Genomic DNA, 15,415 nt, shown 5'->3' on the forward strand with positions numbered 1-15,415 from the left:
AATGGGAGGCAGGCAAGGGCGGGGCGTTCTTCCGTGCAGGTGTGGAGGTTAGACAGGGAGGATTGACGGGGGGAACGTTCTGCTTGCGGGGGGCGGGGTCTGGGTTTTGGCCAATCAGAGCTCAAAGAGCGAGGGGGCTTGAGAAGGGCAGGGCGTTACTCGTGACGGCCAAACAGCATGAAAAATATTTGCATGAGGAGGGGGGGCCAATTACTCCCTAGACTTCTGATTGGCCAGGGCGTGTCACGTGGGGACGGACTGGCCGTTTGATGGGCTGTATTTCAAAACTAGTGCGCCATCCAATCGCGTCGATGCTATGTTTCCTGCGCGCTGCCGGGACTCACTGCAGGGAAAATAGTCCTGTCCCTCGCAGAGGCTTTCCGAGACTATCTGAGCCCTGAAGCCTGCCGGAGGCGGCCTTCTTCCTGCCACCCGACTGGTCTGGAGGGCATGTGCCCAGGTTGATTCGGCTAGGCGGGAGGTCGGCTCTCGGTGCGGGATGACCATGCGGAGGGATACGCACGGTGCAGGGCTTGGAATGAGTTTGAATGAAGAGGCGGGTCCAGCCCGTCAGCCGTAGTTTTCCCCTCGGTCGGGTCGTCCTGGATTCGGGAACCGTTGTGTGTGAGGTGGGGGGCTGTGAGAGGGGGAGGGGTGCTGGAGGGGATATGAGAGGGGGAGGAGGGATGAGAGAGTGAGGGGTGCGGGGGATATGAGAGGGGGGAGAGGTGGGGAGGAGGGATGAGAGAGGGAAGGGTGCGGGGGGAGGGGTGCTGGGGGGAGGAGGGAGAGGTGGGGAGCAGGGATGAGAGAGGGAGGGGTACGGGGGATATGAGAGGGGGGAGAGGTGGGGAGCAGGGATGAGAGAGGGAGGGGTGCGGGGGATATGAGAGGGGGGAGAGGTGGGGAGCAGGGATGAGAGAGGGAGGGGTACGGGGGGAGAGGTGGGGAGGAGGGATATGAAAGGGGGAGGGGTGCTGGGGGGAGGAGGGGGATATGAGAGGGGGAGGGGGGATCTGAGAGAATGGGACAGGGTATTGTAGAAATTGAAAAAAATGTCCATGGGAACAACAGGATCTATATGTCGGGGGGGAATTGCTTGATAGACCCTTGGGCACTGCGGCTCTTCTCTGCGGCCCCTCTGGGAGCAGTCTCCTCCCCCCCCCCCCCCCCACCTCTTTGTCAGCTGTTGCTACACACTCCAGTGACACTATTGAGGACATGTGCAGTCTACTTGCCTTTCTTTTTGTGCTACCCGCACCTCCTTTGGGTGCGGGGAGGAATGTGCACCAGCCGGTGTGAATCTTCGAGCGTGCCCGTCCAACAAACGTTCCTCTTTTCTACCCATCCCCTTTCGTTTCTTTATGTTGCCCAGTTGTATGCCAGACACTCCTGTACCCCCAAAAGCATCCAATCTAACTTCAGATGTTAGCACAAGAAGGGAACAATAAAACAATTAGAAGTAGGTATGTGGAAGGAAGGACCGGATTGTGTGTTTGGTTTTGCTTGACGGGTGCACAGCATGGTACAGCAGGCTCTTTTCTTTAAAAGCACCTGTTATTTTTTTAAAGGAACAACCTACTCTTAATACTTGGCAATCTCTGCCTTTCCCCACATTACTTATGCCATCTACCAAAGCAGTCTTCAGCTTTTCAAACGGGAGGGGCTGCTTTGATAATCAAGAGCTGTAGCATTTGTTACTTTGGAATGTTCGTGTAATAATATTTAGTCACATTGTGACAGCTTATTTAAGCATTGTTGTGATGCTATTGTGCAAGACTTGTGCAATACTGGGCTTAATTTTGGGTGGTTTATTTATTTATTTTTTTGTTCTGTTTAACTTGACACTATCCTATTGCCCTACTTTGGGTGTTAAAATGTTTTTTTTTTGTTTAAATAAACAAACTGATTTGTCCTGTTATGTTTTAGATGAACATTATCTCAGAGGGAGGAGATTTCCCTTAAGAAAGTGAGTACCAGCTAGTACGTTCTTGTTCGTGTGGCGTTGTCAATATCTGCCAAAAGATCATTGGATTCTAGACTGGGCAAGTTGTAATAAAAGTGCAAGTTTTAGTAATGCAGCCCTTTTACAATGAATGACTGGCTGAGTTCCCAATCGATCTTGAAGTCAGTGGGAGTTGTGGGTGCTCAGCACTTCTGTAAAATCAGTCCATTTTAGTTAGGTGCCAAAACATAGATTTAAGAGGATAACTTTTTAGACGTTCACTATTTGAAAATTTTGGCCAAACGTATGTTTGAATGCTTAATTGTGTATGTGTGGGAGAAGACCTTTAACTCTCAATCTTGCATTGAAATAAATGCATCTAGTATTCAGTGTGCGATAAGTGTCACAAATTAAGCTTTAGAGCTCCAGTGCGATCATATCTATAGTTCTACACACTTAAATCTAACGTTTATTTCAATGTGACAAAACTAAGTGGAAGATCTGTTACTCGAGATTTCAAAGTCTCAAAAAAAAATCTAAGTCGTGATTTATATATAAACCAAAACTCTACTGCACATGAAAATTACCACTGTGTAGTATTAACACAAAAAACTGTTGGATAAGGGGCAAGATTTAAAATAGATGTGCGGGGGCAGGGGGAGGCTTGAATTTTCTGACTTTGGAGATTTGGAAATCTCCATCCTAATGTTGCATTAGCATAGTTTTTTGTGTGTGTTTAATACAGATATCCACATACTTCAGAATATTGTGCATATATTATCTGATATTTACAGTAAACTTTGGAGCTAACATTTCATACTTCCTTCCCTCCATAGGAAGGACGACTGCATCGTCTAACAGCTTTACAGCGTCTGCATGTTGTGGCTGTTGCTTTTACAAAAAAACATAAACATGTTCTTAATGACAGAGTTGTGATTACAAGAGAACAACAAGACTGATCGTATTTTTTTGGAAGCTCAGAATACAGTAGTGACTATGCGCAGACAGTCTAGACAAATTATAAATACTGTTGCTGATGTCAAAGAAAATGTGAAAGGAATTATTGAGGAAGATGGAGATATTTCTTCTATGCCTGTTCCAAAAGACAAGATTGTCAGAATGGATGAATCAAAAAGCACAAAGGTTTCAGAAATGGAAAATTTAAATGGCAGGAACCCCACAAATGTGCAGAAACCCAGAGTGAAATGCAACAAATACGTAGGGAGAAAATCATATCAGAAGAGTAAGGATGATAGTAAACTGGCAGTTTATGAAAGCCTTTCTGTTAAACAGAAAGGCAACTTACTTGAACCTTCCTTGTCCTTTTTGACATCAGACAAACTGCAAAGTCCTTTTTCAGAAGGCAGACCTACATTTTTGGGTGAGGCAAGCTATCTGACACCAAACAAAGGTGAAGCAGATGTAAAACCTAATTGTGGAACGTCGGAGAAATTAATGAGGAAACCTATTGATTTTGCTCATGTAACAATAGCTGAATTTGGGATTACTCCAGAGTCTTTTACTGCTAAGCCATCTGTAGGTAAGGATTGATAAGGTGACTGTAAAAATGAAAATTTTCAAAATATTGTGCTTCATATGTAAGCAAGAACACACCTGGTATCTTGCATAATTTACATTCCCCTAAATTTTTAATGGTGGACATGAATCCCTCTCCAGAGATTTCAGGGCATTTGGGACAACTTTTACATGAAAAATGCTCTTAAATTGGATTGGAATGTGGTGGGTGGAAGCTGTCTAGTAAGAAAACTTATTTGAAATCTGAGGGTCTTAATTTATGCTGACATCCATCTATTTAAAAAAAATAAAACAAAACAAAGTTGTTATAAAAATCCCAAGATTGCCGACATAGCTGGAAGTACTGTTGAAATGGGCAATAGAATTGGCTTCTGACAGACCCAAAAGATTAAAATTTTTGAAGGTGCCTTCAAGTATGACTGTTTATATTGCTGGATCTCACTTACAGTTCATCAAACCAAAATGATACTGTAATGGATAAACAGCATAAGATACCCATAATGCAAATATGTTGAGTTCAATATAAAAGATTGATATGACCACGTAAAATGGCAAAATGGTTTATTTTCTGATTGGGTGGATGTCAGTTTCATTCACAGAGTAATATGACATAATGGGCATTTCTGGTAGTAACAGATATAGGTTTTATAAGCAGTGAGTTGGAAATAGTGCAGGAGAGAGAAATTGTGAAGAATTGTCCAACATTTGCTATACTTGGCATGTAGAGTAATTTCCTATTAATTATATGTTTTCTTGAGTAGAGGGGAAATACTCTGACTTCCTAAAGCCAACATGAGATGGGGAATAGGATCAGCTGGAGGAAATTTTGCAAAAGTAACACTGGGAACTTTCTTCATCCCATGTGCTTTATAGCAAATTTTGATGTTTCTGTCAATGGCACAGACTCATAAGTACAACTAAGTGTGCAATTTCACAATCAGTAGGTAGGCCTTCTGGAAATCCAAATGATCATTTTACACCGGGATAAAGTAATGGTGATTATTCCACAGCACAGCCTTTTATATGTTCTAGCTACATTAACATTACAATTTTCAACTGTCCCTGTTTAAAGGCACAAAAGAGCAAATAAGGATGGGATGTTAAACCAGTTTGAAAACATGTTCAGTAACCTATCTAGGAACTGTCAATATGTTCCCCCAGGGAAACAAACAGTGTTAGACCTCAGTTTGGGGATACATGGGTTTTGGGTTTTTTTCCGATGCTAGAGAACTGAGGGAGGGTAGTCTTGCGTGGCACCATTCTCTCCCACTTTTAGCCCCCAACGCTGTGGAAACCCAGCAGAACTTCCCATGAAAGCTTATGTTGATCATTGCAGCATTAACTTTCTATTTCCTCGGTCTTGTACTCTGGAGAAGCGTTGAGTGTAAGAACATTCATGCTGCCAAGGAAAGGGACACCCAGGGATTGCCCAAAGATTGATTTGAGGAAGTTTTTCCTTTAAGCCTTTTTGTTTTTACTTTCTATGAAGACTTTTTCTTGGTTTCCCTAACTTTCTGCATCGCAGCACTATTTGCCTGATGGTCTTTTGTATCCAGAGAGGAAACTTCTTTTTTTTTTTTTTTTTTTAAACATAACATATGAGAGAGAGAGAGAGACACACACACACACACACCCCCTACCCTGAAACTGTTGTGGAGTTTTCTTTGTCTAACAGTCTTTTAATTGTTCCTGTGAAGGAAGTAATACACAACCAAGGTTTCAAAAGCTTGCTGTTTTATTTTTCCTTCTAATGAAGACAACATTGCAAATATAAAACGTTGTATAACACCTATATTTTTGAAATAGAAGCAATTTCCGTGCTATTGTAAGAGACTTGTAAGTGTTCTCCTGAAGCTTCATTGTGCTTTTCTTCTTGCTTTGTTTTCATTCCAGGGAAATCCCTGGCTTTAAAACTTAGGCGCAGATCTACGATTGGAGTACGGGGTTCCCCTGAAAATAATAGCCTTATTCGATACCTTGCCCAACAAAGGAGGAACAGAACCAAAGACCCTTTCACAAAGGTGGGAATTTTTTTCAGAGTTGTGCAATATGGCTGGTGGAGGAAATCCGCTTCAGATATTTATCATGTCTTGAATGAATGTGACAATGTTCACCATTTCACTTTTATAGTCAAAAGCTTTTTTTCTTTTTTTAGTTTAGATTTTGAATGCGGAGAAAATCCGGCTATGTCTACACTACCATCTTAGTTGAGCTAGGTTAGGTCGACTTAGTCACCGCAGTAATTACTGTGGTGGCTGATGTCCACACTACCCACCTGTTGGTGATGCGTGTCCTCACCAGGAGTGCTTCCACTAACTGAAGAAGGACAGTGTGGGGGGCGAGAGCCAGAGCTCTCAGCTCGCCACTGGAGCCCAGCTGCCCCCCTGGGCTTCTCGTCTCCCAGCACGGTTCCCAGCCAGGAGCCTGGGAGGCAGGTTGGCTTGGGGGGATCTGGCAGCAGCTAGGCTTGGGAGCCAGGAGCTGAGCTTTCTTGTGAATTTCACTGCTGCAGCAGAGCTGTGAAACTGACAAGACAGCAAACAACTGATGTAAGGAATGCAATGTCTGCATTGTCCTAACTACATCAACATAAGCCTCTCATGGAGGTGGAGTTAGGGCACTTTCATCGGTGGGAGTGAGGCTGTAGTGTGTACAGTGACATAATTAGGTTGTTGTAAAGTGTCTTATGTCAACCTAACGGTAGTGTAGAGCAGGCCTAAACTGGACTGAAGGAAAGAGAAGGCACGTCTGAAGGAAGAAAACAAAAATAGAAATAACAATGGACTTACTTCTGATACTTAACAGTTTTTCTACTGAGAATTGTGAGGAGCTAAAGTTGAGGCCAACTGCCTCCAATAGATGTATTTTAGTAACGCAGATTATTATATATTGAAAAAGGGTTAGCTTAAAACACTGTGACGGTAAAGCTACACTTCAAAAACTGTTAACCCCTCTTCATTCTTTCCCGTTTTCCCATATCCTACCCTGGGGTTTGCTAGCTATTTTCTTGTATGTTTGTTGCTCAAGTAATGTTAATGAACCTCCTTTTAAAAAATCTTAGAGGAAAACATGTTAGATGAGGGCTACTTAAAAACTTGGCTTTAGAACAGACTGAGGCCGTTTTTACAGCTTAATCTTTACAGCCCATTTGTGAAACTACCTCAAAATGTGTACATCTGTTTGGGTTATTGGATTGAAAAAGTTGTTCTGTATTGGAATATTAAAACAAGTTTTAAACAATGGAAAGGTTAGGAGTAGATAGTAGAAACCTAAAGGTAAAAAATATTACAGCGATGTTGTAATGATGTCAAAACCAAGCATTACAAGCCCAGGACATTCTGAATTAAGGTTATGTTTAGAATAAATCGGAGCATTTTCAAGTATGGAGATGCACATGTAAGTTGCCCAAAGAATCTCCACTCTGTCTTGCAATAACAGTATAATAATGACAAAGGCATGTTAGTGGGTGTGGTCCCAATTATATTAGACTGACTTTAAAGAATCATTCATTTTTATTTTATTTTTTTCATGTTTTTTTTCCTCTCATGGTGTCACTACAGGGCTAGATGCCTTATGTGGGTATAGTCATACCTTTACATTTTTGGATTTCCTATAGGTGTACATATAGCTCCTGAATTTCTTGGATTTGTAATGTTTGGTTTTTGCAATAATTACAAAGTATTAAGCCTGTTCAAGGCATATTTTTTAAAACATACATATTAAATTTCTTAATGAACCCAGTTTTTAATTACTTTTAACTCCTGGATGAAGTAATGGATCTTAAAGTGCCGTTAGTTTGGAAAAGGCTGATATTTTTCATACCTAAGAGGCTGGATTCCTGTTTTAAGTGCAAAACAAAACACAGCCTTAATTATGGAGTCACAAACAAAGTTTTCCACTGAATGCATCCGATGAAGTGAGCTGTAGCTCACGAAAGCTTATGCTCAAATAAATTTGTTAGTCTCTAAGGTGCCACAAATATTCCTTTTCTTTTTGGGAATACAGACTAACATGGCTGCTATCTGAAATCTAAAATTATAGTGTACGTATCTGTTAATATCTTGTAAGATATCACTTTAAGGTGTAGTTGCTTTTTACATATGTTCAGTTCATGCTTTTACATCATAAAGTGCCTGCTTGTGTGCATCATAAGGTTATGGCCATATTGAAGACCTGGGGTCCAGTGTTCATTTCACTGGACCTATCACTCTAACATACCACTGAAGTCAGATTTTTAACTGTCCACTCTTTTTTTCCTCTTCTTCTGAGGTATAATTGGAGGTTGATTTAATTTAATTTTCAGGAGTTCTAGGTGTGTGCGTGTGTGTGTGTTTGTTTAATAAAATGTCAGTGTTGTATGTAGTTATGTCTAAAATATAGAAAAATGCTGTCACTTGTACAATTTAGTTTACATGAATGTGAATGGGGCGGGCATAGGCAAACTGCTTTGGAGGGATGAGTGGAGGAGAAAGGGAGTCAAACTGTATTGTTGTGTAGCAGTATATTTGAGATTAATCCCTTTTCTACATTTTTCATCATAGAACTCGGGGGCAGTATCCAAGTGAAACACAAGGCCATTTTAAGATGCACTTATTTGTCTCTTTGATTAAGTTTGTGCTGTTGTGTTAACATACTTATTCCTCTTCAGCATTTGTAAGTTTCAACTTTTAAAGAGCATAAATGGATTATTTTTTCATGTCCTAACAGGCCAGCCCTTTTAAACATCAAAATGTTGGCTCGTTAAAGGATAGAATATCTGCCTTCCAGTCATCTTTTCAATCCGCGCAAGAGGACGAAGACAGGGCTTGCTTTCCTGGGCTCTCGCAGGAGGAGTGTGTGTCCCGGGCAGCAGGCTATTGTAAGTAATCTATATCTGCAACCAAAAAAACGTCAGTAATGTTGATGGTAATTTAATTTCGGTCTGAATAGTAACCATAAATAATTGTTCTATTGTAATAATCCAGTTTCAAGATGAATCCTGAGTCATGGTTTCACCGGGGTGGGGGGGAAGGTAGGTTAACTGAAAGCTCCAGCGTGTTTATCTGTTGCCTAAGTGACTTCTCTGATAGTTTTTACATTATCAAATTTTATGTAGTACTGTTCTGACTATGGTTAATATACATTTTGGACAGTTAATCAGGCTTCTTGTCTTTTGCTTTTCATTGAATGTGTTTTCATTCACTGTTTTTATTGTTCGCCCCTCTTTCATAATGAATTCATGGATCTAGAGACTGAAGTCATTGGATTGGTCCTTACATTTCTGGTAACAATACCAGTTGTGTGAAGATTGGTGTCCAGTACCTTCTTCAAAAATGCAGTAGTATTTGGAAATTTTATCAAAGAAATAAAATGTATAATTAACATACCCAAATGCTGAAAGAACTCCAAATTATTGATAAATTGCCCTATCCTGTAAGGCCTCTAAGCCATCCAATAGGAAAAGGAAATTAATAAATGTTGCACAATGGTGGCTCAATGGTAAGTATAGAAAAGATGCCAGAAACTACATTGCTGTATTCTACTTCATTACTTACCTGAGCCCTTCTTTATGCTACGGCTTTCCATACCATCCACAAAATAACCATCTAGTTTTTGTGGCTTGCTTTATTTAAAACACCCAAGAATATGAAAATAAGTAATACAGTACTACTTGCAGAATAGAATTCAAAGGATGTTCTTAATTTGGTCTGACTTCTAGAAGACTTCTAGCTTATCTTATGCAGTGAAGGGGGGTAAATGACCTACATGGAAAATCTAAGGTTTGTTTATTTTATTAACTTACAAATGCAGCTGTCAACGAACCACCTTTTACAAAACAGCATGAACAGTCTCAGATGAGTGAAGAGTTAACATCTGAATGCAAGAGTGTTGCTTATGGGGAAAACTTGAAAGAAAAATTAACTAATGGTGATAAAACTGCAGCCAGTATCCAGGTATGCAAGGTTGTCTCTCCACCAGAGGAGGTGCCCATCATTGAAACTACTACTGCTATAATTTCAGAGGTATGTGTATATCTTTAAGAGGGTGAGGGGAATTAATTATGAAATTGCATCAGCAGATCCCTCTTGTAGGAATTAAATTCACATTGTGAGCAGTGGAACTGCCAATGTAGCAAAAACCTGTTGAGGGCACTGGTGCATTGACTATACATTCAAATGTAGTCCCACCTCCGTCATCCTTAGTTCCTCTTCTGTCACCAGGAATTATGGGCCCGAAACACAGTGTAGATGTTGTGTGGTTTTGTTTGTTCAGTTTTCAGTTTTAAGTAGGCTTAAAATGTGTGTGCCTGCTGTAAAGTCTTCTAATAGACAATGTTATCTTTTGTCTTGTAATCACACACAGGTTTAATTCACAACTTTCATTTACAGAAATGAATATTTTAATTTTGTAACTTACTACATTTGGCCTCTGAAGATTTCTTGTACGTAGGTCAAATCAAACCTCAAAGTTCTACGTGAGGGTCGAGCTTGATGATAACGATACAGAGCAATACCTCTTCGTTGGAAACACCCTCCATGTGTGCTCTCGGTTCTGTCGGTTACAACTATGATATTCATGTGGACAAATTTGAACGTGTCGTCTGTTAACTAATGTAATCGTTCAGAAGAGATGTAAAACAAAGGTTCTCCATGCCTCTCCTCCTCAAGGAAAAAGGCATGTTATTGCCTCTGCACAAATAAAGGAAGAGGGGAGAGAAACACGACTGGATGTAATACAAGCACTACTTAAGATATGCCATACATCAGAATTGCTCGGCCACTGGTCAGGTGTCCTGTCTGATAGTGGCCTCCACCAGAAGCTCCAGAGGAAGATGCAAGTAACCTGCAATAAAAACCAGCCCTTAGGGAAGTTTCTTCCTAACCCACATCAGTTAGTGGGTAACTTGTTCCCTGAAATATATTACTACTTTATTTCTCGTATTTTTATTCCTAGCGAATGTACCTCTTATTTTTTTTTCTCATTGACATAAATTTCAAATCCTCTTTTGAATTCTGATAAGCTTTTGTCCTTGCTGATATTTTGTGGCAATAAAGTCAACTAAAGAGACTAGTAATGTGATAATGAAAACTGTATTCCTACAGAAGGAATATTACGTGACTCTTTAACATGCATTATATGCTCAAAGAAAAAGGGAAAATATCATAAGCAGCAGTTGCTATTAAAGTCACCATTTGCCAACAGTTACCTCACAGGTGTAGCTGAACAGTCCTTACCTACAGATAGAATAGAAAGTTAGCAGTTTGGTCCTGTACTCTCAGTCTTCCAAGTGAACTGCAAAGCCTTTTAATATTTTATCCTCTTCTTTCTTTATATATAGGCCTCAGGCTTGTCTCCTGTTAAAATTGGGGAGGAGGGGTTGGTTTTGTTGTTATTTTATTTTTGTTACATTGGAAATACCAGGTCTTGCTTCCCTGTGTGTGTTTGAGGACTGGAATTCAGTATTTGTGGGGAGAGGATGTTGAGTCAGAAAACTTAAATCAAGAACCAGAAAGGTTATTTGCTGTTTAACTGAAACTCTTGGCAAACACTTAGGAGAAAAGCTTTTTTGTAAAAGTTTCAGCACCCCATCCCTTTAGTTTAGGATTGAGAGCTTCAACTCTTGTCCTCCAGAAGCTCCTCTTTGTCTTCCCTTGAGGATCAGAGTTGATACATCAGAGGTGAAAAACAAGCATTTGAAACCACTCCTTTTAAAAAGACTATTTTAGACATAGAAACAAATTTCAATGAGCACAAACAACATTTTCTTTATGATTCACTTCTAATAACTGAGTAATGAAGCTGCGTTCAGGTTTTTGCTTTAAAAATATCCGTGACTTTTTTTTTAATATTTTTGAAAACTGTTTTACTGTGTTTCCTTGCATATCAGTATTCTTGTAAAAAGAGCTATAATTTCCTTTTTTCTAGGAAATTCCCTGTACGCCACCACTTAGTGAATCTGGAAGCTTATCTTTAGAGATTATTCCACTAACGGGCATCCCAAAGACACCACGCAGTAAGAAGATTCATCACTACTTCTGTTAATACTCTGTTAGAAGCTTTAAAAACTAAATATGCCTTATTAATTACGTTTCCATTTCACAAGCAGTGATGCTCTCTTTCTGATTAGGAGTTTTTCAAATGCAACAGAAGTCAATGTAGCTTTGTGCTGTATTACCAATGCTGGCAAAAAATGTGCCATGAATGAACAAGTAATATTCAATTGCTGCTGCAGAGGAAGCTCAAATTAATCTGGTTTGCAGATTTAGGCAGCTCATTTTGCTGTAAACTACAATATTGGAAATGCTTCTTTCAAATGAGAATTCTATAGAAAATTAGGACCCAATAAGAGTAATAGGAGATTCTCAAGAGTGTAGAAAAGAAAATAACCCAAAGATAGGAAACAGTCTCATCCTGTAAATGATTCTTTTGCTGTAATTTTGATATTTATTAATCACTCTGAACTTGCTTTGTTTTTCTGAGCATCTAATGGTGTTACCTTTAAAATGCCTTTATCTTCTAAAAAGCTTTATTTTATAACTAACAAGTACTACAACACATGACAAATTTACATTCTAATAAGTTTCAATGCCTCTTCGTTCATATCTTAATTTTCCCTTCCTTCTTTAAGTACTACAGCTCTAAAAGCTAAGTACTCATATAAAACAGTTTTTTCAGTTCTCAAAATGTTTAGTCGAACAATGTGGAATGTGTTTCGTAAAGTTTTATGTCACATAAATAGTAATGATTTGAAGCATACCTTGAGATAGAAGTATCCTTAGACTCTAAGAAAGGTGAGATTGTAATTGAGGAACTTTTATGATTATCATAGATTTCTCATAAAAGTATGATGATCCATCTCTTAGCGACCACTTCCCTTAACTTCATGTTAAACCTCCAAAAAACAGGGAAGTATAACAGAAATGCTGATACAATCTTAATTGAAAAGAAAATAATTGCAGTACTATAGCAGCTATATTTTAAACACAGGAAATAAACAACCATACCTGATATTGTGTGGTGGTAACTCATACATAATCCATCTCTAAGGGAGACCACAACTCCAAAAACCTAGCTTTTGAGGAATTCACGTGTTTAAGCAGCTTTTGAGACTAAGTAGCAGCATGCATGTATTGCCACAAACGCTGAATTTTTTAACGTTACGTCTGAAGCCCTTAAATCTTGATATTTCTATATTCGTTTTGAAGACTTTACTTCTGAGTGTATCAGTGAAGACGTTGGAAGTAATACTAGATCAGAGCTAAGCAGAAAGAAAGTTACCTTTGCAGAAGAACTGAGCTTGGAGATATTTGATGAAACCATGCCACCTGTTATGACACCGCAAAAGGGAAACCCTCCATCCAGTGAACAATCCTATAACGGCTCTTCCTGCCTTCGATCTGTTCTGAAGAAAACACCAGTAAAACTACTGATGGAAAGCGTGAAGGTCAGTGTATTGATCTCATAAATATAAACTTGAAACATTAAAGGAGCATTACTGTGTTCGCTACTCAGTAACGTGTGGGGTGTGTGTTTGTTTTTTTTTTTTTTTTAATTTGAGCCATGTTTTCCAAGAAGCATCTTTTTTTGACTAATGGTCTAACAAAATGCATTGGAAGTTGTGTTAAACAGTTGTTAGTGTTGTAAAAGGAGTCTGTCTGACCTTTTTTCGTGTCCGAGGTTTGTCTTGATTTATTTCCAAAGTTTTAGGGGGCCTTCAACATGTACAGTACACGTTCTAAAAAACAAGATTATCTAATGCTCAGTTTATGCTGATTACTAAGAATTACTTAAAGAAAGAAAAGGAGTACTTGTGGCACCTTAGAGACTAACAAATTTATTTGAGCATAAGCTTTCGTGAGGTACAGCTCACTTCAGCTTATGCTCAGATAAATTTGTTAGTCTCTAAGGTGCCACAAGTACTCCTTTTCTTTTTGCGAATACAGACTAACACGGCTGCTACTCCTGAAACTTAAAGAAAATGACTTTAATTCACCTTTTTCAAAAGTGAACGCTGGATAGATGAAATATGAACGGGCAAGCATTATAACCATATAGGCATTACACTACTGCATTGATTAGACAAGAGTAACGCTGTTGATCTTAATAGGAACACACAAGCAATACTACTGGCATGGAAGGAAACGAACCTCTCTTATTCTCTGATCTCTCAAGAAGTTTTGAAGAACTGCAAACAGGTCAGAAATTTTTATAGGTTCCTAAACTGGCGCAAACTTTATTTCCTATTAATTAAAAGGGACACTGTCAAGTTGAACTTGATGCTGTTGCTACTGATCGCTTTGTTGCAGAACTTGAGGAAAGAGTGTGTAAGTAAGCAGTGCACAAATGATCCTATTTTATGGGATAGGCGGTACAACGAACCAAGAAAGCGAGGAAACTGGCTATATGAAAAGTGCTGTCAAATTCTCAGAGTGAATGGTGGTGGCGGAAGGAAGACGCTATCACTAATTCCTTACTTTCAGCAATCTTTTTGCAGTAATACAACAGGTACAAAACTTGAAGATGGAAACATGACTTCAAGTTGACAGTGCCCATTTAATTTTTCTTTTTTAATTGTGAGAAGATGTAAGAAAACTGAATATTTAATATATGGTAATATCCTTGGGATATAACTTTTAAAATACTTTCCAAGTTCAAATGTTTTTGGGAAAAATAGGTCATGGTAGAGTTTTATGTACTGACTGTCTGAAATTGCAAATGACAGGGGGGCTTACAGTAGATAAAGGAAGTTCCTTTTTGGCCTGTGATCCTGTTGGACATTGAGTCAGTTCTTAACGTGGAGAACTTTTAAGACCAGGAAGTGTTAATTGATTTGCTTAGTAGCAAGCTTCCTACCCTCTGACTCGGTCCTTAATAGTTCAGGGCATACAGTAATTCTGGAGGTGCCATTTTCACGGTACTATGTCAAACTGAGGTTCTGACCACTTAGTTGTAAAAATTCCATGATTCTGTTCTTAAATGTTTTATTTAAGAAGAAAACAGGTATTTTCCTGTTTCCTGGCCAAATTACAGATTTGGCCAAATTCCTATTGCATTATGAATTCTGCCTATCTAAGCTACTCCTGTAATGTCAGTTAGATATGACTCAGTTTGCTTTGTCTTAAACTACTGTGTAGGATTGATGCAGGCTATTCAACAATGACCATGTCTTACCCCAGTGGTGACTGCACTTGTATGATGGAAGAAGGTGGAGTGTGTGAGGGCTAGACCCAAGTGTTGCAGCAGGGAAGGAATTGTCTCACATAGGCATAACTCCTTTCCTGCCCCAGTTGTAATCTGCTACTGGCCCATACCAAAAGCAAGCTTCTACCCATGTTTATTGACTTAGCTACACTGGTTGGTATATTGGGCCAGGGGATGGAACCAAAAATGTGCTTAGGGTGTGGGGATGGAAAAGCAGTGACCCAACATCCATTTATCTCCTTGCACCCGGAGCCAAGGTCCAGGTTGGCTGTACAGAGGCACAACTGAGTTATATGCAGCCCAGGCCACAATCTTGCTCGTAATTTATTAGTTGGTAAAGCACTGTGGATGAAAGGCACTATATATGAAAGATTACTATAATGCTCACTTCCATAAACATGCCACAATTTAGAAACATGAGCAGTTCTCCACACCACCCAACCAATGTATCTCACTTCTTTTCTGAAGTGACTGTCTTTGATAGGTAGTAGTTCAATCTCTTTAGCCATTTAAAAGATGCTCATTGCAGTGGTGGTGGATGGATAACTGCCCTCCCAGGTTGGACTGAGACGACGAGCATGCAGGCTACTGAAGTGCTGTAAGGTGATAACTTACATTTGATATTGTCTTAACATTTTCGCCATAACCATTGTATTAACGCTAACTTTCAAGCAATATTTGGATACATCAGAATGTGGCAGTCTATCTTGCCTATTACGTAGCTTCTTCAGAGGGATCCTAATAAAAGAGTGA

General features: G+C 39.5%; 1 protein-coding gene across 17 annotated transcripts in view; it reads left to right on the forward strand.

The window, feature by feature from the left end:
- Window positions 1–289: 289 nt before the first annotated feature.
- Window positions 290–15,415, forward strand: part of CDCA2 (cell division cycle associated 2) — a 28,114-nt gene continuing 12,988 nt past the window's right edge. For 2 of the 17 annotated variants that reach the window (XM_043536227.1, XM_043536226.1), the window contains exons 1-10: window positions 316–620; window positions 1,376–1,466; window positions 1,930–1,969; window positions 2,782–3,485; window positions 5,375–5,502; window positions 8,189–8,339; window positions 9,272–9,483; window positions 11,387–11,474; window positions 12,667–12,905; window positions 13,569–13,656. In XM_043536227.1, the coding sequence (XP_043392162.1) occupies window positions 2,942–3,485; window positions 5,375–5,502; window positions 8,189–8,339; window positions 9,272–9,483; window positions 11,387–11,474; window positions 12,667–12,905; window positions 13,569–13,656 (1,450 nt within the window). In that variant the 5' untranslated portion in view covers window positions 316–620; window positions 1,376–1,466; window positions 1,930–1,969; window positions 2,782–2,941. Of the gene's footprint in view, window positions 630–1,048; window positions 1,467–1,929; window positions 1,970–2,781; window positions 3,486–5,374; window positions 5,503–8,188; window positions 8,340–9,271; window positions 9,484–11,386; window positions 11,475–12,666; window positions 12,906–13,568; window positions 13,657–15,415 lie in introns of those variants that run through there. The other 15 variants (XM_043536229.1, XM_037886160.2, XM_043536235.1 and 12 more) reach the window with 14 other exon arrangements.

This window comes from Chelonia mydas, chromosome 26 (assembly GCF_015237465.2).
Source record: "Chelonia mydas isolate rCheMyd1 chromosome 26, rCheMyd1.pri.v2, whole genome shotgun sequence".
Taxonomy (NCBI): domain Eukaryota; kingdom Metazoa; phylum Chordata; order Testudines; family Cheloniidae; genus Chelonia; species Chelonia mydas.